Consider the following 24,153-nt stretch of genomic DNA (forward strand, 5'->3'; position numbering starts at 1 on the left):
TCATGAACGTTATTTTCACGTAAAAGCGTCGACACTTTACGACCTAGATGCGACGTTGTGCAACTACGTTATTTATACGTTTATCATTAACGTTGTTTTTACGTCGAAGTGTCTACTCCAGACGACTCAGATTAGACGTTGCAAATTACGATGTTCAGCGACGTTATTTATACGTTTATCACAGACGTTTTACGTAAAAATGTGTGATCCGGACAAAGTTCATGCGACGTTAGAAATTACGTTGTGAAATTAGGTTATTGAAAGCGTTCACATTGTTATGTTTGCGTAATAGTTTGGACTCCATGCCCTACAAATTACGTTTGCAATGACGTTACAAATTACGTTCGCAACTACGGTATAATGCGCAAAAAAGAAACATAATAACGATTTTTTTGAACTTTTAAAACACTTATACTTGTGACATATCTGACTGTAATTATTTACACTTGCAAATTCTTACTAAATCTTCTAAACAATTACCATCCAGGAAAATATAGAAATAATATAGTATTGAAGTAACACAAACACGGCAGTATAAAAATGTTGACAGGAAAGAACTGTAAAAAAGACAAGAAAACTGAGAAAATTGGTCTGTGGACTTCCAAAACACACGAATTTTATAGTGTTACTTAAATTGCTCTATTACACTAACACTGTCTAAAAGACAAAATTTAAAAAGTTTTTCATTTTACAGACTATGTGTAAAACAATGCACATTAAAACAGGAAAGTAACGTTAACAACAACAACGTATTGAAAAAATAAGAACAATACAAATCCAGCGGTGTAAAACGAAAATCCAGCAGTTTAATCCGAATCTGAATGCGTGTGTGATACATCGAGTGAGCTGTTGGCACTTTCACCCTGCAATTATAATCGAAATAGTTAGAACTTTTGATAAAATAAAATGCTATTGGATGCAAATCAAACCTATATTTTAATAAAATTTTAACTAAACAACAATTTAGAAAATATTATTACTTTTTCGTTTACTTGTAAACAAGTCTGACTTGAAATAATTAATTTTTGACCTAACATGTAAATTATGACATTTTTTGAAAGGTCAAAAAATATTCGCATTAGTGATTAGGTGAGGTGGATATGATTCCCAATGGTACTGATTCTCACATACATTGGTTAGAATGCATAATGTGTCCAGTTGTCCACATCGCCATTTACACATTAAAATCAGCAGTACAAAATGTTGTAAACAGTATTTTTTATAGTTTTATGTTTGGTACATTAATTTACCTTTGGTCATACAATTACCTAATAAACTTTAAAGACATGGTTGTTTCTCAAGGCAAAAATGCATACATGCATTGTTGTACTGTACAAGAATTTTATGTTAATGAATATATTTAACAAGATGGTAACAAATATTTGTAATTATTTGTATTGTATTAATTGTTTTATTTTATACTGTGACTCAAATTAAAAAAAAATAGGGAATAGGGAAGGACTGCTAGGGCTATATGGTCGAACAGGGGAATATATACCTTATAAAAATGGCTCATGTGTTTGTCAAGCTAAGGAACACCCCATTTATCCAACTTTCATCTGTTTAAGCTGCATTAACTGGGAAATGTGATTAATACAAACATAACAAAAAATGTGATTAAATACAAACATAACTTTCAACTTCATTTACCTATGAAACCAAATCAAAATGAGCAAAGCCAAAAAAACTAATTGCAATGATGCACGTGCTTCTACATGGTACAATAAATGCCCAACTGGTTGCCTTAAACAAAAAATTTAAAACAACCTGATAGTTATTTCATGTTTTTTATTTTTTTATTCAGTCAGCAAAGTGTTTTGTGATTAATTGTTCTCACTATTGGTAATATTATGATCCAGACGTTTGGAATCCTAACACAATTCAACCATAGTTTCAACGTTTAGATGTGCCATTTACTAATTTAGCCAAGCACAGAAATTTTATATCACTGTTAATGTATTTTCTTGTGCAACCTGAATCTGTTTGGTAAAATTTAGGATCAAGAATTTTTATCTCATTTTTTTGCCAATAATAATATTTAATAATAAATATTAGTATTTTTTACATTTTTTAACTTTGTTTTTATATTAAAAAAATATAGACTATTCTTAGTACTAGTCTATGGTATAATTTTTTCCCAATAATTCTGTCATATTATGTTTATTTTGCCTTTACCTATTGTGTGATAGCATTTATGCTGTGTAGCTTCTGGTCCACAGAATGCAGACTGGTCAGAAATATATAAAATTAAAATTTTAGTGACATTGTATAACTATCACTGGTAGGTTTTGAAAAAAATTGCTGCCCAAATAAAGAAATTTAAACGCAGCCAAGATAAATTTTAAAGTCTTTGTTGTTAGCATCACAGGCAATAGCAAGCATAAAACAAAACAGTAAGAGTCAAATAAATAAAATAATTAACAAAAATCTTGAAAATATTAATCACTAATTTACCTGTAAATTTTGATGAGCAGCCAAGTTCATGAGGAACATCTTTAACGTGTATACCCTTCTTCAAATCCCACCTTGAACTTTTAATCAAGATCTTCAGTAATGAATTTTCAAGTGTTCATTTAGGGTTTTATGCACACCCAAGGTATTTACGCTGGCATGATACAAAGATCAAGATTTGCATTAAAATTGTCTAAAAAATTTGGGTGTTCACTCGCCGTAGAAAGCAATTGGGCGCTGGTCTAGAATCCTACCACAATGATTAAATCAACACACAATATTTGGGTTAGGGTGCGAGTTAGTGTTTGGGTGAGTCAAGTATTATTATATCTATTATTTAAACTTGACCCACCCTAATCCAAAATGCTAACCCGCACCCTAACCCAAATATTGTGCACTGTGGTAGGATTCTAGACCAGCGCCTGCAATTGCCCACAGAGGTAATAGAGCTTGTTTTCTATGTTAGATGAAAATTAGTGGAGGCTTTAAAGTCTTTTATTCAGTAAATTATTTTTTTTCCTACTTAAAATAAAAGTTATAATACAAATACAGCTTAGACTATTTAACCTGAAAATATATTTGATAACAAAGCCTAATCTTTTTATGTAACCCTAATCTTCATGGTTTAAGTAAAACAACTATCTAACGAGCACTCTAGCGCTGAGCTGCCAAAACCTATTTTGAATTCCAATGTCCTGATAGTAAATGTTCAAACTGAACTGTGATGTCATCCGCATCTTGGCCAATCACGAGTTTACGCGCCGTTCGAAAACCGCGAAAAAAAAGCAGCAGGGAGCGACATTCTTGTCTATCCAGGAAACTGCGTCTGTAGCGGTCGCTGCGCTAAGCACTTTTTTATGCGATTTGTTTCATGTAAAGACAATGTTACCCTTTCTAAAATGCTATCTTAAATTAAGTCACATCTCTATTTTATGTAAGCATAACTAAGTATACTTCTTTACATTTTTTAAAAAAGTTAATCAAAACTTACAGAAAACAACAAATATTTTGTACATAGCCTACATAATCCCGACGCATTCCTTAAAAGAGAGCATTTCTATTTAACGAAAATTAAAACTTGGAAAGTTAGTATTGACGTCGGTAAACAACGTTTTTTATACGACACGTATGACATTTTGATTCGATTGTACTTCAGCTCAGTCGAAAAAACTGTGTATAACACGCAAATTCGTCTAAAATCAGTTACCTTCAACGTAAGTAGGCTAATTGATGTTGTTTCTACCTCACGTTTAACGTTTTAATAGGGTTCCTTTGACGTTTGTATCAACGCTAAAAAATATTAATGAAATGTTTTGATTTATGTATAAAATAGTCTGAAGCAAGTTGACCTCGATGTCAGGTATATACCTTGTTGTATACGTCACGTTCAACGTTTCATTCCGGTTGCATTGTGGTTTGCCGTAACCTTCGAAATGACTACGATCATTTAAGATGTTGCAAATTTGGTCGCGTTTTAGTTTTTCGTAATGCCAAGAAATAAAGTTATTGGAACTTTTGAAAATAGCATTTAAAATGGTTTCAAATAAGTTATCTTCAGCGACAGTTATCATTGATTTTTGCATATACGCCACGTATGATGTTTTGAATTGGTTATATTGAAGATTGTAATAACGTTAAAAATAACGTTATATTAACGTTAAAAAGACGTATAAAATAGTCTAATTCTAAACACAAGTTAGCTTCGATGTCAGTATTTACCGTAGTTTTTACGTCACGTGAAGTTCTAATTAGATTGCATTGTTGTTAGTTACAAACCAAAAAATAACGTTGTTAAAACGCTTAAAATCACGTTCAAAAGGCTGTTAAAGAAGTTAGCTTTGACCTTAGAATTCAACGTCATTTATACTTCACGCGTGACGTTGTCAGTTAGTTAACTTGGATCTTAGTTTGTCGCAACGTCAAGAAATAACGTTATTAAAACGTTTGAAATTACATCCAAAACGGTCTTAAATAAGTTAGCTTTGACGTCAGAAATCACCGTTGATTGTACGTCAGGTATGATTTCCTAAATTGGGTCCATTGTGGTTTCTCACGACAACGTATGAAATGAAATCAAGTTTACTTTGACGTGAGTAATTAACGTTGCATGTACGTCACCTATGACGTTCTAAATTGGTTACATTAAGGTTTGTAATAAGGTTGAGAAATGACGTTATTAAAACGTTAGAAATGATGTATAAAATGGTCATAAAAAAATTAACCTTGTTACAAAAGGTAACGTTGTTGTTACGTCACGTTTTACGTTATTATAACGCTTAAAATGGCGTCCTGGTCTACAAGAATTTAGCTTTGATGTCAGAATTTAATGTTGATTGTACGTCACGTATCACGTTGTAAATAAGTTACATCAATGGTGGTCACAAAGTTTAAAAACAATGTTAGCAAAACGTTCGCTTTGACGTACAAAATAGCCTAAAAGAAGTTATTAGCCTCGAAGTAAGTAATTAACCTTGTTCGTACGTCACCTTTGACGTTATAATCAGGTTACATTTGTTTTGCGCCACAATTTTTTTAAAGAATACCATTGAAAGAACGTTTAAACGACGTCAAAAGTGGCTGAAAAGACGTTAGTTTTGACGTCAGTAAACAATGTTTTTTGTACGTGATTTATGACGTTTCAAAATAAGTTGCATTTGGTTTGTTTCAACGTTACGAAAGAACGTTAATCAAACGTTTGAAATTTACGTTAAAATTTGTCTATAACAAGTTAATTGTGACGTCAGAAATGAACGTGAATTCTACGTCACGTATGACGTTTTAAGCTGGTTGCGTTATAGTTTTACGGAACGTTAAATATACAGCGTTAATGAAACGTGTAAAAGACTAAACCGGTATGAAAATGTTAGATTTTACGTCAGTAATAAACGTTATTTGCATGTCACCTATGACGTTGTAAATTTGTTTCATTGTGGTTCGTCGCAACGTTAAAAAATAACGTTCAACAAACGTTCGAAGTGACGTCCAAAATGATGTAAAACATGTTAAGATCGACGTATGTAATCAACGTTGTTTGTACGTTACAAATGACGTTGAAATTTGGTCGCATTGCGGTTTTTCTTAACGTTAATTTTGACGTTAGTGCTACGTTTTACATTACGTTTTGATAACACGGCCTCGACGTATTTTCTTAACGTTCGTTTGGACACATTCCCACAACGTTTACTCAGTTTTAAAAAAAACTCCGAACGTCGAAAAAACGTTGTGTGTTAGCTGGGATGTTGTTTTATTTGGACTCATTTTAAGGTATATAAGTAGAGGTAGCAATTCACCTATAGAGAGTGTGACGTATACTCTTTACGTCAAATAAATTACGGTGGTAAGATCTGTAATTAAACGCAGATGCTAGTTTTTTGAATTGTTACTGCTTATAGAATTTTTTACCGACGAGATCGAACAATGCAGTTCAAGGCAAATAATTAAACTTATAAGGCAAATTTTTACTTGATATGGATATTTCTTACTTTTGACTTAGCTTGAAGTTTTACCATTTGTGGTTTGTTTTGCATTTCTATATGAATTTTATATACTAAATTCGCCTAAATAAAATTAATACACTTGTAACCAAGTTTTATAACTTTCTATTTTGGGTCGAGTTTAGAGCGTTTTGGTGCTTAAGATTAAACACCGTTTTGCCAATGTAGTATAATCTGCTGATGAGTATTAATATAAAAGTGATGCCCAATGGTTGTATGAATAACACATTTAACTGCAAGTTTCGTGATATATTTACATAGTTAAATGGTTTAACAAAACAGAAAACGTAATCAACATTAAGAGTACAGCAAAGTGTTAATTCGGAAATAGAACACTTGAAATATGCCAAAATGGGTTCTTAAAACTGAGCAAAACTTTTTCAAGAAAGGTCTCAACCTCGGTTGACGACATGTAAGTGGGCGGTGACCTAAAAACGAAATATCACAGAACAACAATTAGATTTTAAAGGTAATCTTGATCAAAGCTTACCATAAAAACATCGCAGCCCAAGGTATAGGCAAAAGTGCGTTCCGGCGAAGTTAACCTGATCTGTTATAAAGTGTTTCACGACTTTCATGTTGCTGTTGCCTGTTGCTAACATTTTAATGTTTACTTTTTATTTTTCTTAAATTAAATATGTATTGATTATATAAAAAATGTTTTTGATTGTAAGCGTCTAAAAATGAATTAAGTCTTCAGTAAGATTTCTGAAAGTATAATGTGTTTTATGACTCAAGAGCCGTTGGCGTTGCCAATACTACGACTTTCCGAAATGGCTAACCCTAGTTAAATAATGAAGACCTATAAATTGTTTTGATTGATTCAAAACTAAGGCCCCATTTAAGGGAGGTGTACGATCACATGCAGCAAGCAGTGATATCAGTTTCTCTACTTGCTTCCCAGTGAGCCAGCGTAGTTCAGTCTAAATCGACGGCACTGGAACGGTCGAGGCAATTGTCGTGAATTCGAATCTTACCACAAACTTGCTTTTTTAGCAGCAAATGCCTTGTTTGTAGTTAAATCATAATACTTATTACAAAGTTATATCGATTCTAACGGCGCGCTTGGCCATTCGGTGATTTAAATGGTTGATGGAAAGATAATCTGTTGAAACTCTGTATCGCTTTTAAAACTTATACGATTTAATAAAAAATATTTTTTTGCCTGTAAAACGAGAAAAATGAATTCATTGTTGTTTTTTGTAAAAAAATAAACACAGGGAATTTTGATAAATAAAGCTCCGAACACAACGGTTGTCTTGTTAAACGTACGTATAATCAACTGCACTAAATTCTCCTAAAACTCTATTAGAACTAACGGTCATGTAATTAAACTGAATACCTTGAAAGAAGCATGTAGTTGAAGTAAACGTTATTCATTGTTCCTCGTAACATGGCTGTATTGTTTGTGACTCTTGTATTTTTTACACCCACTTCTAAGGTTAACGTTCTTGACCCAGTTGAATTAAAGAGCTGAAACGTAATTATATTTTAAGCCAGTTTTTGTCCACCCAGCAAAAGATTGCAATAATTTTCAAAAAATACATTCTTAAGTAACATTGCTGTCAGATAGGGGTCGACTGTTCGTTAACTCCCAAGACAAACAACAACAAAGACATTTAGTTCGTTAACTCCCAAGACAAACAACAACAAAAGACATTTAAGGCCTATACTATGCAGGGATTAATTTGTAGATGTTACCTCTGAACTGTACATATAGAAGTATATTTGTACAATAGAAGGGTCGTCAGCCTCATAGACCTGGTAGGCGGTATAGTAAGCTGATATTTGCGGAACTGAAACAGATCCCTCAAATGTGGACCAACTGCCAGAACCGTCCGCTCCAAGGTTGCCGTGCTCCTAATAAATTAAAGTTCATAATTGCAACGATCTACAGAAAAGAAAGAAATATACTAACAAAAAATGAAATCTCTTTTTTATTGTCCGCCACAAACTTTATTTATTTTTTGAATATAGCTATGCATCCTGTGACCAGCGCAGTGTTTGTTAACCGTTTTTTAAGTCAGGGTGAACCACCAAAAATTTGGCGGAGCACCTGGCGAGCGAAGCGAGCGCGATTTTTGTTTTGGTATACCGGAATTTGTTTTGAATTTATTTGTTTTAAAGTTGTTAATAGATAGGCTTCATAGCATAATCCTTAAAGTACTGTATGCTCAATGAGAGATAAGCCGAAAGAAATATGTTTATATGTCCACCTAAATGGCCAAAATAACCCCCGAACCTGTGGGTATAGAGGGTATGAGACGATCGGTGGCCATGGGTCTGGCATCGGCCGTTTTGGTGACTACGACGCCGTCAGGGCACCGCTGTTTTGGCACCGGATTTTTGGTCCTGTTTGGGGTTATTGGGGGGTAATCGGTGGGTTTAGAAAATGGGTTTTTGAAATTATTAGGGAAGTTAGTGATGTACTTAGGGGTTGGGTTTTGGGTTAGTTAAAGTGTTGGTCTGATTCTGACCTTTTTAGGACTTATTCCGACGGATTTAGGACTTATTCCGATTTAATACCATTAGGTATTAGTCCTATCTTGATCTTATTCCGAATTGTGTTTTATTCTGTCGTTGGTGTTGTTCTTATTTCAGTTTTATGGCAGGAGTCCGTTAGCCTACACTTGTGTACAAAAATCGTAAACTGATAATAAGGCATTTGATTGGTGGTTTACGGCGCATATAAACGGTTATTCTGCAGATAAGTATTCCCATGTTAGACGGATATTTTACAATTAACAACAAAACTTACCTGCTGTAAATGGATTTACATGTGTTGTAAACAAGTTGTTTTAAATACCTTTTAAGCATAAAAAATAACTTCAAAAGTCATTTTTTTTTAGATAATAGTGAAGTGAAGTAATAAACATCAAAAATAAATTACAATTACACAAAAATGATAAATTCTTTCGATTTCACGCAATATGTGCACAACAGAGTCATAAAATACAGCAATTACCAACTAAACGGCTTTACGTATAAACCTAAGGTAAATAGACCATTACGGTTAAAATGAAACAATTTAAACCCTTAATTTCAGGCCAGGTTATTTAAAAAAAATTTTGAAGTAACTTTGACTTTGTTTACATCTGGTGTTGCAGACAAGTCTGCAGTATTACCATCAAGCGAATGTCATGGCGGAGTCCATCCGTATTGCGAACAAGCATTGACAAAGTGAATGGATGCGAAGTCTTGGTAAGTCCAATGTAAATGTTATTGTCACTGTAATGCAAGCACTAATGTCAGCTAAAAAAGCAGATAAAACCAAATTACAATTTTGTCAAAAAACATGTTGATAATAGTTTTACCCTTTAAAAGAAGAAATACAAAATTTTGAATGCTTAAAACGTGTATCTTCGAAAATACTAAATACATACCTAAAGGATGTATTGTATTGCAGATTTTGACGACTTGAGATCTCAGTTTCCACAGTAAGCTAAATATAAATATTTAGAAACGAATACAGCATGCAAATATAGATAGAATTGTTGTTTGTTCACTTTAAGTTATCGGTGTCACTGTAGTCATTATTGTATACCGAATTTAACTAATAAACAACCTTATTTCCACCATCGTACATATCGCCTCCTCCATCCGTAATTGACCTTCCACTTCTGTCGTCGTACTTATACTTGTACAGACTTTCGTCGGACAGGTAAATCTCACGAGCAGCAGTGGATAGAGCGTCGACAAATCTTGTAATGTTATTCTTGCCTAAAGTTTAAATTTAACAACAACCCTGATTAAATGGCTTTCATTTTTTGTTACGTCACTTTCTGAATAATCGCAGAGTAAATACACGTAAACTTATATTATATTATAAATAATATTTGAAAAGTTATTCTGCGGTAAACAAGTCCATTTTAATTCCAATAAGGGATGTCCGATACTTAATAATTGTTATCCGAGACATACAACCAATATTTTAACTCAAAAGTATCGCTATTCGATCCAATACCAAATGACACCTTTCGTATGCTCAAGAGGAAATAAGGGGAATCGCCTTTCTAAATATTTTGTAATGTACTTTAACGTCCCATTGTATAATATCCACAGTTATCCCTCTGTAGTCTTTAAAAATGTTTGAGAAATAAACATTGCTCCAAATCTTACTTACAATTACATTGTGCTATTGGACGTTCAGCACATTCTTCTGTTCTGTTTGTTTGATCTGAATAAAGTTAAACAATAAAGACGTATTTTTCATAATAATAAATCTTAATGCTAAAAATTGGCAAAAAATATATAATCATTTCTATAACTAAAATTGGACGTTATGATTGTTAACAAACTAACTGGAGAAAATAAAATGTTTTATTACGAAATTTTTTATGCCTATATGCTGGCTAAACTTTTTAGGGCATTTGTTCCCAATCTAATCTTTTCTGGCGACGTACCACCTGTAGTGACTTAATTTTTAACTATAACGAATAAAGACCACATATATATTTGTAATGTTTTCTATTTTATTCTAACGCAAAAATTATAGTTAACTATTTATATCTAGCAGGAATATAAAATAACATATATGTAGTACCATTTGAAAAGTTTCGCATGTCTCTTTATTTATTTTCAACATGATGAAAAAGCACTGCAACTATTTTAAAAATTTACAAACCTTATTTAGTAGTTATAATGTAGTTACATGTTAACATTATAGCATTACCCTGTAGTTTAATTGCGCGACGATTGCATATCTCAAGTTGAAGTCTGGTGTTATTTTTTTCATCTGAAAAACCACACAAATCGTTGGGGATTATTTTGAAACGTTAGAGACGGTATTAGAAACTACCCCTGAAAATTGTTTAAGTCGATTTTTGTTTATCATAAGTTAAGGTAGAGAATGTGAAGTATAAGTTTTTATTAGTTTAAAGGTTAAACATTTATACCATTACCAGAAACATGTAAAACATATATAGTATTTTACATCTATCCAGTTAACTTTTTTGGTTCATTAAAATACAGAGAATTATTAACGAAGCCACCGTAACACAGCTTGCGATATTTTTTTTTTAATTTTTACTTAACTTTACACTTTTACCTATTTTTTACAAATTAGACCAAAGCCCAGACGCTATAAGATTAGTATTTAAAAACGTAGGAATCGTATTCCTATATAGCATTTTCGTTTTACCAATACTTTACACAGCAACCAACCTCGACAGGAATTTATTTCTGAGCCGTGTCTTTCACGATCGTCGCTTCTGCTCTCGTTACAGGAACTTAAATCGTCTAAATATCGATAATTTTTAAACATACGTTAGAGTTTTACAACCGCTGATCCGTAAAAGTATACCAACTTAAAATACGTTTTTTTTTGGTTAAGTTAACCCCAAAACTTATGAATATTTCAATTATCTATACACGTTTGGGACATTTATATGACCAACTTAACTATACATTATAGGCATGAGCAACGCCTATAGTAGTTCGTTTAGAAAGCCATGATATGTAAGTTAACTAATTTAAATCGATATAATAAATACAGGTCAAGATTAGCGTTTTTGACAATTGTTCTAAAAGGATCCGGATCGCTAAAACTTTTTAATGCAGTATAATGTAGCGTCTTCATCACATGCCAGCAATCCTGCCGATGGTACGGCGACAGCTGTTTAGTTCTTGGGACGCGTTCAGATTACCCAGGAACGTGACTAAGAAACAACAAGCCAATAGTCAATATATGCTATAATTATAGTATTCAAACTATACACGTTGAACTAGATCGCGATAAAGATAATCGCCAGTGCAGAAAGCGGCCGTGGTTCAAAGAATGCGAATATGGTGATCCCTTGCAAGAAAAAAAATCACGAAAAATTGAAACACTCTTCGCCGTGTTAAATTTGCCGTAAGCCTAACTGTTTATGCTAGCCCATGCAGCCTCTCCGTTGTGCGGTTGGTGATTTTTACAAAAACAAAATGTACTTATTTACCTTCGTTATGACAAATAAAACATTAAAATCTTTTGAAGGCGTTCTATCTTAATCAGGCCAACGGGCTGAGTTCGACATTAACTTAATCAATTGCTGTCTATATGTACCATCGTAGGAGCCTTACCTTTCACATTGATAAGCTGGTTTCGTATTTTAAGAAATTCTTCTTTCGTGAAGTTTTGTTGCTGAAGAAGCACCTCTTTAACAAAAATTGTAAAGGATTTAATTTAAACTTTAAAAAGAGTGTTGGCTAACCATACGCGAAACAATATCGACCAAAAGCTTGAGCAGGAGCGGATGATATCCGCATATTTGTTGATATACATACCAGATGGATTAATGTAGGTAACCATCAACCATAAATAGTGTACACAATATTCACAAAAACTACTGGGGTTTTTTAAGACGTAGTATTTATATCCATAACATTTATGCATTGTACAGCTTAGGAAGATTTGTGCTTATTTAAAACGTTTCTACATAGTTTATTTAGTTTTACCAGTTCTATTCATTTGTAGCCTATCAATCTTTTGCAGTCTTGTATTAAATTCTTCAGAACCGAGCTGTGACATTTCTGAAACAATTATGCTTGATTAACATAATATACTATTTTTCAAAAAATGGAGGACCAGGAGTTGTTAAACTAGTTCGGTTGACCACTTGAGAAAGGTATGTGGACAACTTTTTTGTACACGAAGGCCTAATTAAAATCTTAGTGTATAATTTACAAAATAAAAAAAAAATTAAAAGAAAGAGTTTTTTGAAGAGGCGCTTTGACACCTTCTTAAATATATTTAGACATTTAAGTTTAAAATTTAAGCATGAGTTCGGCGAATAATGACTAGTTTCTTAAACAACATGCTTCAATTGCTTCATGACGTTAATAAATGACGTTACATGTGGGAAATTCATGCCGACCCTGGTTCACACAAACTAAAGAAGAATTGGGTCTCTGCGATAAAAATAGTTTAAGAACCCCTGGTATATACAAAACAAAAATTAATTAATCTTTTGACTATTTTGCACTCTTAAATTATTTGTCTAATCTAATTCATATCATCATTTAAGTTTCCTCGCCAATTAAAATTTACAAAAAAAGCAAACAAAATGGTTGTTCGGTAAAAACCTAATTTTAATATACCGTACCTTTCAAATTCATGAGAAGCTTTTTGATCCTATGCAGTTCTGATTTTGTGTCGTTGTTTTGCAGTACAACAGCTTCTGTAAAGAACACAGGGATGTTTTTATTGAGGAGTTTTTATTTAAAAGATTTATGTAACTATAGTTAACTTCGCAAGGCCGTGTCTGGGGTGTCGATGTGTAATTAAAAAAAAAATTGGCAGTAAAGAAGCAGGAGACCCGCCTATCAAATGATTTTGGTAATGGCTTTAGTAAACCAAACGTGCTATTTGCGTCACCGTTGTTCTTCTTTTAATCAATTAGTAAAGCTTTGATCAAATGGTTTGTCTAGTCCAGGGGTTCCCAACCTTTTTAAGATCTCGTACCATATTGGACGCTCTGTACGGCCACGCGTACCACTTCTTGCAGAACAACTAATATCGAATCATATTTTTAGCTTACAACTAGTATTATTCAACGCTAAAACAGTACATTATATTTATCAAGAGTAATCATTTGACATAATTAACGCCCAATGTACCACACAGCGTTGTGCGCTTTTCAAATCAACTGTGTTCCTTGTCGACAATTGACATGTCCTGTATTTTAAAGATCGCATTGTTTCGAAACAATAAGAATAGTTACGTAACAATAAGAATGAGCTTCGGGGAAATTTTTTTGTAAACAAAATATGAAGTTGTGAATCCAGAGTTTTAGGAGAATAAAACGGAAGCTACTCGCGTACCACCTGTAAAGCCTTCGCGTACCACTATAGTGGTACGCGTACCACAGGTTGGGAACCCCTGGTCTAGTCAGTAGGAACCGTAGCTATTTCTCGACTACCCGAGCACAGGCGTTTTGTAACATCCAGAAAATCGCTGAACAACCTTTTCACGCAATTAAGGTTATTAAATGTTAATTTACTCTATATTTAGTTCACGTTTAGTTTTACCTAACATTGCAAACTGAGGTAAACGAATTCGTTTTGTTTAGTTTAAGTTGTCTTACAAGTTTAGGGGAACTCCATTTATTATTGTTAGGTCACCGTTGTTGAAAGAAAAAAAATTGGTTATGATGTGAATGGACGTATAATCTTTAACTTTATAGTTAGTTACGCATTTTCTGGCGTAAATCGGAATATTCTGGCCAACTTCTAAAACAATGCTTATCGAAATAGGAGCAATGTTTTAATTTTAATGTATTCATAATTAACTTGTGATACAATAAAAATTGGGGGTCGCGCATGTTCTCCAAACTGAAAGGGGGCGAGAAAACAAATTGGGGGCGAATAACTTGACCTAGGACAACAAATAATTCGAGTTTTGATGCAAAACATGATTTGCAATACAATTAATTTGAAGTTAATTTCTTGACTATATACCGAGTGGAAGAAATCGGCCAATTGTACTACCGACATATTTGATGTACCACTTGTTATATGAGGCACATTCGTTTTTATGTAAGTTTGATATAGCATAACAAAAAACAGAAACGTATCTGGTCATGCATTTTTAATACAAACTGCGCTAGCAACTTCAGGATATCAAAGTTAAAATAGTATTACCAGCTTTACAAAACTTTAGACAAACGACATAAATAGTACACTACTTTCAGCCAGATTTCGTTCCCCTCAAAAAAAACCACATTAAAATGAAACTGTGATGCTCACTGGTGAAGTTACAGACCCTCGCTTTGACTTGGCTCAAAGGTATAGAACAGATAAATGGCTTTCACCAGTGGTGTAAACTGAATATAGAAGCTTTGTGAAATCCCTTACACTTCAATCGCCAGGCAGCGCATTTGCACTTTCCCAAAAAATTAACAAGATTATAGCGTTACAGTATTTAAACGAAAAAGATTGGAGCATGCAACGGGTCAAACTGACATAATTCTCCATCCAAGTTTGTCGTCTAATTACTTACACATAGAATAAAGTTTCCGTTTAATTCTAAGGGTTGCTGTTTGGATAGCGTATAGACTTCGTTTAGTTAAATAGGTGGTTGATTCATATGTAAACTCGATTTATCGGCTAAATCAGTGTTTCTCCACCATTTTTCAAGGCGACCCAAATACTAAGCGTAAATTTAACAGCGAAGCTTTGGCGACTTAATTTTCTTCACTAAATGTTTTGTAAGCTTTAAGAGAGTAAAACATGATAAAGGCAATAGCAATGATAAACAAATTTAATGAATATGAGCCATGTCTTCTTATACACCTGAATTGTAGAAATCACAGCCAATTTAAATCCGTCTAACCAAGTGCACTACGGCAGTCGGCGACCGAACCAAATCAAACGGCCACTCAATTTTGGATGGCGACTTAAGGGTTAACAAACACTGACCCCATGTGACATCCACAAAAAGGTTTAGCTTAATTCGCGCTCGTACAATCCGATAGGTTATACAAATGCTGGTGATCGGGTTAAATTTAAGATAGAACAAAAGTCGTGTATCAGAATTATTATCAAATGGGATCTGTTTGGTTTGTAATTGCGATTACAACGCTGCAAACACGTAGAATAAAATTGCAAAAGTGTCAAATTACTTGATTTAAACTTAACATCATAGTCTCTGTAAAATCTGTATTTTTAAAGTAAATAATCATAAAGAAGGAATCTCATGATACAAACACTAAGTTGCTAGACTTCACATAAAGGCGATAATAGAAAAACCGTTTCCATTACTTACTTACTAATTTTACAACACTATGACGCAATTCAAGATCTATTGAAGTACTAAATATTGTATTGTCTGGCACGCGATTGCAAGCTTTCAACACTTGAATCATCGCAATGGTTCTTTGAAACATTTTTGCCGTGTTTGTTTCATTTCAAAGATTTTGGTGTTCTGTATACTGTAATGTTTACAAGTAAAATGCTAATTCGTTAACGCAACAGAATACCTTCAACTTTGGAAAGCCTTAAACTAATTTCGCGTCCTTTCGCTTCCGTGTTGTTATTTTGTCGCATAATAAAATCTGTAATATAAATTGTTTCACAAAGCATCACTTGCAATGTTAACTTGTTTTCCAGGACATCATTTTGAATGCCTTAAACAAAGTAAAGTAATTTGCAAGCTAATTTAGGAGGATAAAGTTCCAATCTATATCATTATAATGGTGTGTCAATTAAATCCAAGTGTACGTGGTCAAACGAATTTTCGCTTTCGCGCAAATGATTTTTTAACTTATTTAATATATTTATGACTAAGACTTAGTTGCATATCTGTACATGACATTAAAGTTAACCTCATGCTTCTTAAGTTGCTTGTAGTATGCGTCCCGTTATGGCGTAAATTTGTGACGTCATCTCTAAAAGTTGTCATGCGTTGTGGTAAAAAAATATCATCGTTCCAATATCAAAAACAATTTAATTCACACTTTTTCACGTAAAAAATGTGATCAGTGAAACCGTTAAATAACACCATAGCCTACCTGTCAAATTTACTTGCTGTTTCTGCATCAATAAAAGTTTTTCGTTGATGCTGCTTGTATTTGACAATATTTTTTCTGTAAATATATTTTAATAAAAATGTTAACTAGGAAAACAATAGAAAGTATAGGATGTATCCTTGGGTGAGATTCAATCTCGTTAACAAACGGTTCTCTTACCAGGCACAGATCTAGGATTTTCGTTGGCACAAATGTTTTCAATTTCAACAAAACAATGATACTAACAGCGCTTGTGGATTTGTCAGCTTAAACTGGATAAAAGATTGAATTTATCGTGCCTCCTGAAAGTATCCCAATTTCACATATTATTTTTGCTGAGGCGGTACGAATCGGTTAAATCCTATACCACTGAATATATTTATATTATCGTGTAGGAAACAGTGCTTGATTTGTTTAGCAATGCAAATGTGTTGATCTTAATTACTGGCATCCGGGGTGTATGTCTATAGTCCAGGGTTTCCAAAACTTGTTTGAACCGCGGACCACTATTTGTGAATCTGTTTTCTCTCGGACCGCAATACAAAGCAAAAAATAAATAAAACCGAATTTTATTTATTTAAAAAACGGACAACGTCAATGGGACGGATGCAATTGTTTTTTTCTGCCTAAATCATCGATTCTCGGAGTTATTTGTGAAAGGCAAACTCATAAGTCAGAGTCCAGGGAAAATCTGGACTTGTATTTTGTCTTCACTTGTATTTTGTCTTTATGTTGGTAAGAGCATAAAATGCTCTCTTAAACAAGAATATATTATTACGTCATAAACGAGAAATACGAGAATATTTCATAAACAATTTTTTGACTACAACTATAGTGCAACAAGTAACTTTACGATATTGGATATAGCAAAAGCTTTCGAAATCATTGGGTTTTGAATAATTGCGGCAGTTTATCTTTGAAAGGGTACGTACTGTACAACGTATATATGTGGTTAATATCTTGTCATATCGCCACGGACCACCTGTGCAGTCGTCGCGGACCACCAATGGTCCGTGGACCACAGTTTGGTAAACCCTGCTATAGTCTATAATCTAGGGGTCGGCAACCCCTGGCATGCATGCCACAAGTGGCACGATAGATGATTTTTCAGGGCACGCCAAATGATTTAACGCGCACGTTATATCACCTTAAGAAAGCGCAACCATAACATCATACCACATCATTACCATTATTATTACATCACTAACACCAGCGCTAACTAAATGGTTGTGCACATTTCCAGTTCGATGTGCAGTGATGTTGTCATAAATTAGTGTCTTAACTGTTGTATTTAACATTATTTTCTGTGAGCGTTAAATTTTTCATTTACGACTTTACAATGCTCCAAAGGTGGCGCGATGTTTACTGTTATAAAACAGGTCATTCTACATTAAAAGTTACGAGGGAAACTTTCATAGAGATCAGTGGTTAAAGCAGGGCAATCTAAAAGTAAGCACGAAGGTTTTTGTGCGACTGAGAAACCAAGCTAAAAGAGAAACTGTTAGTTAACAATTAGGTATCGATTGAAAGCGTCGAAGTATATTCCAAAATAGCGGGCACAGTATTGTGTTCGTGACAGTTTGTTACATTTTCTATGAGCCCTTTGAATGGGTTGCTAAATATTCATCTTATTTTAGTTACGTAAATGTGTGAAATATACAGGGTGTAGAGTCGGACCAAGATTAGGGACTCGACGAAATCTCGCACATTTGGCCACACTCGGACACGGTCAGTGCAAAACTAAACATAGAAAAATGTTTGGCACGCAAGTTGGGGATATTTTGACATTATTCATAAACTGGCACACTGCATACGCTGTTTTGAGATGTTAGTTTTTCTTTCGTTTCTTTTTTACCGTTAGTATGCAATTCTGAAACAGAAAACGAAAATTAAAATACAATGCCAATGTATAAAGTGGATCTCCAAGGGTCAGTTCACTCAGAATTACTGTAAAGCTTCTGCAAGAGAAACTATAAAAATGCTAATTTAAAGGTATTTAGTTAAAATTCGGCTACATTTTACTTCCATGCTGTTACTTTGCCGCACAAGCAAATCTGTAGCATAAATCGAAGATCAAACAGTTTTACTTACAAAGTTTCAAAAGACTTTTAGTCAATTTTTTGAACTATTTGGTAATATTTGAACACCTGTCTTTAGAAATACATTAAGTGATTTTACCTATTTTAAAGAAAAAGGAACATTTTTAAAACCTTTTAAATAAAAAAGGTAACCGATAACTCTTTTCTTTTCTGAAATATGGCATATTAATAATCCACCTGTTGAATTTTGTTGTTTTTTCTGGATCAGTAACAGTTTTTCCGATGTGTTGCCTGCGTTTGACTGGGAAACTTCTGAAAAATTATTTTATTACAAACACAAAATAAAAGTTTGAAATACATGCATAATATCAGTCGAAAAAAAACTGTCGAAAAATACTTAAAAATACTTATTATTAAGTTCTACCTATATCCACAAGCTGTTTTTGAATGGAGAGAACATTGTCTTCCATTTCTTGTTTTCCCTGAGTGAGGAATTCTGTAATATAAATCTAAGATTGTTGCGTCAAAATGCAAACGTTTAACAGGATTCGAGAAAGCATAGCAAATTAAACTCGTTTTGGCAAACTAAAAAACAGCTGGTTTATTGTTATGCGTTAAAAGAAATTGTACCTTCAACTCTGGAAAGCTGATTTGCTACTTTGTGACCTTGTGCATTGGTGCGGTTACTTTGCTGCGTTAGTAATTCTGTAACACAAAAAGGCTAAAGGTTATTTCATTTTCTATTTTACTTCCACTGATGATCGGCTAAAATTTGCATTTGACAAATTATGTAACAGTATAGTTCGCTAGACCGAATTGAATTTGAATTAATCATTTATTGTACATTATGATACATATTTTTTATTTGGGCTTTAATTTTTGGGACATATCTTGTTTTAATCTTGTATTTCTATTAGCCTTTTATAAAGATATAAGTGTTTTTTTAACTTGTTTTGAAACAGGGAGTTGAACCGGAACCGAACCGGAACTTTATGAACCGGTTTTGGGTCAATTTTTTCCGAACCGTAACCGAACCTGAACCGGTTTTTATAAGATTTTAAGGAGCCGAACCGGAACTGAACCGAATAATTTGAAAGTACCTGAACCTTAACCGAACCCGAACCTGTAAACAAAAGCGGTTCGCTCCAGCATGACGTCACAACTTCTATTTTAGTCAAGTTCGCCATGTTCGAAATTTTATGAAAAAAATATGAACATTGAATAAAAAAATCGTTCATTTTTTTTTTTTTTAGATATTTCAATATTGAGTTGACTGTTTTTTTAATAAGTCACGGAACTTAGATTAAATGAATTACAATTCAAAGATTATTCTCTACATTTATCGACCCAAAATTTTAAGATTTAGCGCAAATTATATTGTATCTGAACCGGAACTTTATGAACCGGTTTTGAAATAACGATTGTCGAACCGGAGCTGAACCGGAACTTTTAAATTCCTCCGAACCGAAACCGGAACTGAAACGGATTTTTGAAAAATCCTTGAACCCGAACCGAACTTGAACCGGAAAAGTCAAACGGTTCGACTCCCTGTTTTAAAACCAACGTTTATAAAGCATCACCTTTTATAATGGGTTTCGAAATCTGTGAACTACAACAATGAAAATTGTTGATTTTTACTTTGTTGTTAAAAATACCTTTAACTTCGGAAATGTGCTTCATAATTCCACGTCGATCTGCTCCAGTTTTGTTACTTTGTCGCAAAAACAAATCTGTAAAACAAATCGACCAAAATCACATTTATTTATTTTTGCGACACTCCAGCTTTACTGTTGTTTTTTCGGGACACAACCGCTTTTAGTAATTTTCTTCGCGACACCTTACCGTTTTTATTAATTTTAATGGGTAATTGGTTCTTATTCTTTTTTGAGCGCGGATCACCTAGTCAGGGGTGGATCTAGAGACGACCAGATAAATAACTAAAAAGATTGTGAAGTTAAAACACTCAATTACACCCCAAGTCAATTGATTCAATGATCAAGTCACTTTAAACGAAACGACTTAAGTTATGACTTAAGTCATTGCAACACAGTCTTGAATTAAATGACTTGAAATTGTGAAAGATCAGGCAAGGAAACACTTCAACTAGGTTTAAATTAATCGCTGAAGTTTGTTATTGGTTAAAGAAAACTGAAACAGATGAAGCGCTACTAGAAAAACTACTAGAAGAAGCATTTTTGTTATTTCAAAAGTGCGTCGCTTGCCGCACAAAATGTTCTTTGCACAAGCTTAACCATCGGAACAACTGAAAAGCATACACGTAACACGAACACATACAGGTCGAGAACCATTAGATATTTTAACCGGTGAAAAGCGATATAAAAAAACAATTGTATTTTATTGGGGGATGTATATGTTTAGTGTTTACCGACCAATTCTACTGACAGACTGTAGGCTATAACGCGAAGACCTACCAGTTGAGTTTTGTTGTTGCTTCTGAATTAATAAGAGTGTGTCGCTTGTCTTCTTCACGTTTGAGTGAAACACATCTGCAGTTGATATCGTTACAAATAGAAACAAAATTAACACTAAAAACAAAACAGCAATATGTACGCTTGAGGGTCGGTACTTAAACCTCTTTAAAAATGTTTTTTAGTAGTTGGCGCATTTACCGACCACCAGGTTCGCTTCAAAAGCGAAATTCATCTGATATTATTTTTTTTTAGTTTTTAATCGGATACAAGTGTACGCTATATCTTATCTTCGAAGCACGTTTTATAAATTATGTGACGCATTATGCTTGATGACTTTTACGTTTCTAATTGTACAAAAGAAAGCTTTACCCAGCTGTTGTCGAACGTTGAGAAATTGTTTTTCTGTTTCCATTTTTTGCTGCGTTAGCAGTTCTGCAAAACAAATTGTTAAATATTAATATGTTGCAACAGAATAAAAAAAATAAAGGCGTTTCAAGTCTAAAAAATGCAGATCAATTTGAATTTGTGTTTAAAATCGATATTTAATATGTGTTCTTAATAAATATATTTTCAAGCGGTCATTTTTCAAACGACCATACAAAAATAACGATCACAAGATTTAAAGATAACCAGTTTGCGAGGAATTGATATAACATCATTGTGTAATAAAAACGGTCATATTCCTTGGGGATATAGCGAGGTGGTCTATAAGGAAAAATGGAAACATATGGTACCCTTACAAAAATATCTCGTCTAACTGGAGAAACGACAAGAAGCAGTTTTTGAAATTCTCTGTGGGGGTTGCTCTGCAACCTATCTCCATAGGAGAAACTAAAGACTTTATACTTGAAAACTAGAAAAAATCCGCCATGTCCGCCATGTCCGCCACGAAAAAGCGTTCTGTTTGACTGTGACAGAGAATGCGGTTAAACTTCGATACGAAAAACACCTGAAGAGGTAAGTTGGTATCTATTACCGAAACGTCCATTATTTACACCATAAGAGAAATTTCTCACTATGGTTGTTTAAATATCTTTGTTAATAAATGCAATGTCGAGAAAATAATTTCGATATTTTATTTTTTTTTATTTTTGGGTTTATCGTTTTCCATGTTACCTTTTGTACGGTAGTGGTAAGTGCATCTTAAATCGAACCTCAGAGGAAAAAGCTATCCAAACCAAACCTAAATTTTATTTGCCAAACTGTTTAAAATTGGTCAGTATCCGTTGTAACTTTGAATATGTAGTTAGTGTGATACCTTCAATTTTTTGAAAGCGTGTTGTTAATCCCAAGCTTTCTGTTGCCGTGGTGTTACTCCGCTGCAAAAGCACTTCTGTAACACAAATACAGTAGACAGTTATATACTTTGTAATAATTAATTTTCTATCTCACAGATTTTACTTTAGTGTAGCTAGCGGTTCCCAAACTTTTTTATTCCGTGGCCCAATTTTTTTGATAAAACACTCCGTGGCCCACTGTGTGCCGTAAAACATTTTTGTACGGCCTTTAGCGCATCGTCCAAATTTGATATATCAGCCTGGTAGATATACAAAAATTGCATATAGCAAAATTCCCTGTCAGCAGTTGAGACTGCCGTTGCGAATAAAACTATAAGTCTGGATACTACAAACCAACTCATCAAAGCAGTCAGCTATACATTGTTATTAAATCTTACAAAACTAACTTTTTTTCGATAAAAGCTTTCTGTCATAATACAGTTAGTTTAAGTCCTGAAACCACCCACCAAGAATCATTTGAAGGACGTTATAATTGCGATTTATTTTAGAATGTATCTCTGCAGCATTCTTGACATGCAGTTCTGAAATGAAAAATGCATTCCTCACAATGAATCTTCCGTAAAAAAATTAAAAGTTAAGATAAAAATTTGCGCAAAAGTAAATTATTTAGAAGTTCATTAGTTTAATTGAAATTCACAATTTGTATAGGGTTCATAATGCATGCATTACATTTTGTAGAGTTTTGTTTTTAATTTGTTAGAGCATCAAGAATTAATTCAACAAACCATTAATCGGTGAAATTAAACTGTCGTTTTGGTTGTCCTTCATGAACAGCTGGCTTGGTTTAGTGTCTGAAGACTCTAAATAATGAAAAGAGTTCGACATTAAAAAAAGCGAAAGTCAATGCAATTAAACCAATAAAAAACGGCCACATACTTAAGTTATCTTGACCACCGATTTTTACCTGAAAAAAAAAACATATTAAAAGATGGTAATAAATGCTATATGACATTATAACTTCAATTCAAATCTATATGTTATGACATAGATCAGTTGCAAAAGTAGCCAGGATTGTTCTGTACGGCGATCGCAGGTCCAACATTAGCTGCCGGAACGGCGGTCAAAAAAAAAGTAAAATTATTTTTACCCGTGAAAATGTAACTTTTTTACAAAACAAATGTTATTTCACCAGGCCATATCCCTTTTTCAGCAGGCTTTACCGTCATCTCCTTTAATATATTGAAACTAATAATTCAGTTGCATATTTGTGCACTACATGGAACGATAACCTCAAGTTTCCTAGGATTACTTGTTTTGGATGTTTTTTATGAACTTTGTGACGTGACGTCATCATCTATAAGCGGTAACAATTTGTTCTACTTTCACCCGACATATACATTTGCGTTTGTTAATAGTGACCTCCTGACAGCCTTTTTTTTAAACTTACCGTAATTATAGCAAAAACTACCAATACAATTACAAGAACCACTGTCTGGCATGCTATAAGGATGTCAAGCCTTCTTAAATTCTTTTGCATATTCAGTATATTGTGATGTAATTTTTCTTCATCTCCACTTCTGCAAACCGAATCTTTCAAAACAAATTTGGGTTCAATTTTACATCTTCGAAAACGAAATCAATTCTAGGAATATACTACATTTAAATGTTTATAATGTCGTAAAAAGCAATAGGCTTTTCTAACTAACAAACTGACAGGCAATGTAAATAAAACAAAAGTTAATATTTAAACAAAGTTCAAAGATTCAAATGCACAAAATGTACGAAACAGCAAGACTTAATGGCAGTAATGATTTGACTTTTCAATGATCTCGGTTTTGTGTTTATTTAGGTATAATCTTATAAGTTATACCTGAGGGTTGAATTTCTGACAACATTATTTCGACCTTGCTGTCTGTTCTTGACATACTTGCAAAATACTTCTCATATCATACGCAAGAACAACATGTAGAAGTTATCAAACGAAACACAAGGTATTGAAGATATAAAAGGTTTAC

At 33.4% G+C, this 24,153-nt stretch overlaps 2 protein-coding genes across 2 annotated transcripts in view; both read right to left on the bottom strand.

Annotated features, from left to right (window-relative positions):
• Positions 1-24,153, bottom strand: part of LOC146140712 (uncharacterized) — a 46,341-nt gene extending 22,188 nt beyond the window's left edge. Inside the window, exons 1-20 of the mRNA XM_083392679.1 lie at positions 24,009-24,153; positions 23,586-23,728; positions 23,075-23,102; positions 22,924-22,998; positions 22,645-22,719; positions 22,159-22,233; positions 21,270-21,332; positions 20,901-20,975; positions 20,124-20,198; positions 19,099-19,173; positions 18,893-18,964; positions 18,706-18,780; positions 16,433-16,507; positions 15,902-15,976; positions 13,028-13,102; positions 12,381-12,455; positions 12,006-12,080; positions 11,531-11,602; positions 11,109-11,183; positions 10,618-10,680 (exon numbers count right to left, since the gene is read on the bottom strand). Of these exons, the coding sequence (XP_083248805.1) occupies positions 10,618-10,680; positions 11,109-11,183; positions 11,531-11,602; positions 12,006-12,080; positions 12,381-12,455; positions 13,028-13,102; positions 15,902-15,976; positions 16,433-16,507; positions 18,706-18,780; positions 18,893-18,964; positions 19,099-19,173; positions 20,124-20,198; positions 20,901-20,975; positions 21,270-21,332; positions 22,159-22,233; positions 22,645-22,719; positions 22,924-22,998; positions 23,075-23,102; positions 23,586-23,728; positions 24,009-24,063 (1,471 nt within the window). The 5' untranslated portion in view covers positions 24,064-24,153. The remainder of the gene's footprint in view (positions 1-10,617; positions 10,681-11,108; positions 11,184-11,530; positions 11,603-12,005; positions 12,081-12,380; positions 12,456-13,027; positions 13,103-15,901; positions 15,977-16,432; positions 16,508-18,705; positions 18,781-18,892; positions 18,965-19,098; positions 19,174-20,123; positions 20,199-20,900; positions 20,976-21,269; positions 21,333-22,158; positions 22,234-22,644; positions 22,720-22,923; positions 22,999-23,074; positions 23,103-23,585; positions 23,729-24,008) is intronic.
• LOC146140714 (uncharacterized) lies at positions 6,180-9,991 on the bottom strand. Its single transcript, XM_083391543.1, has 7 exons — positions 9,985-9,991; positions 9,511-9,665; positions 9,329-9,387; positions 9,071-9,173; positions 7,647-7,805; positions 7,288-7,418; positions 6,180-6,373 (listed from the first exon to the last, which is right to left on the bottom strand). Exons 1-7 carry the CDS (start codon positions 9,989-9,991, stop codon positions 6,262-6,264), a joined length of 726 nt encoding a protein of 241 aa, XP_083247669.1. The 3' UTR covers positions 6,180-6,261.

This window comes from Ascidiella aspersa, chromosome 6 (assembly GCF_963924565.1).
Source record: "Ascidiella aspersa chromosome 6, kaAscAspe10.2, whole genome shotgun sequence".
In the NCBI taxonomy this organism is placed as follows: Eukaryota; Metazoa; Chordata; class Ascidiacea; order Phlebobranchia; family Ascidiidae; genus Ascidiella; species Ascidiella aspersa.

Coding starts and splice junctions, on each gene's coding strand:
- LOC146140714 (XM_083391543.1), bottom strand. Junction 9,174..9,328: donor CAATACAATACATCCTTTAG/GTATGTATTTAG, acceptor CTTGCATTACAG/TGACAATAACATTTACATTG. Junction 6,374..7,287: donor AACTACATGCTTCTTTCAAG/GTATTCAGTTTA, acceptor TTTCGTTTTTAG/GTCACCGCCCACTTACATGT.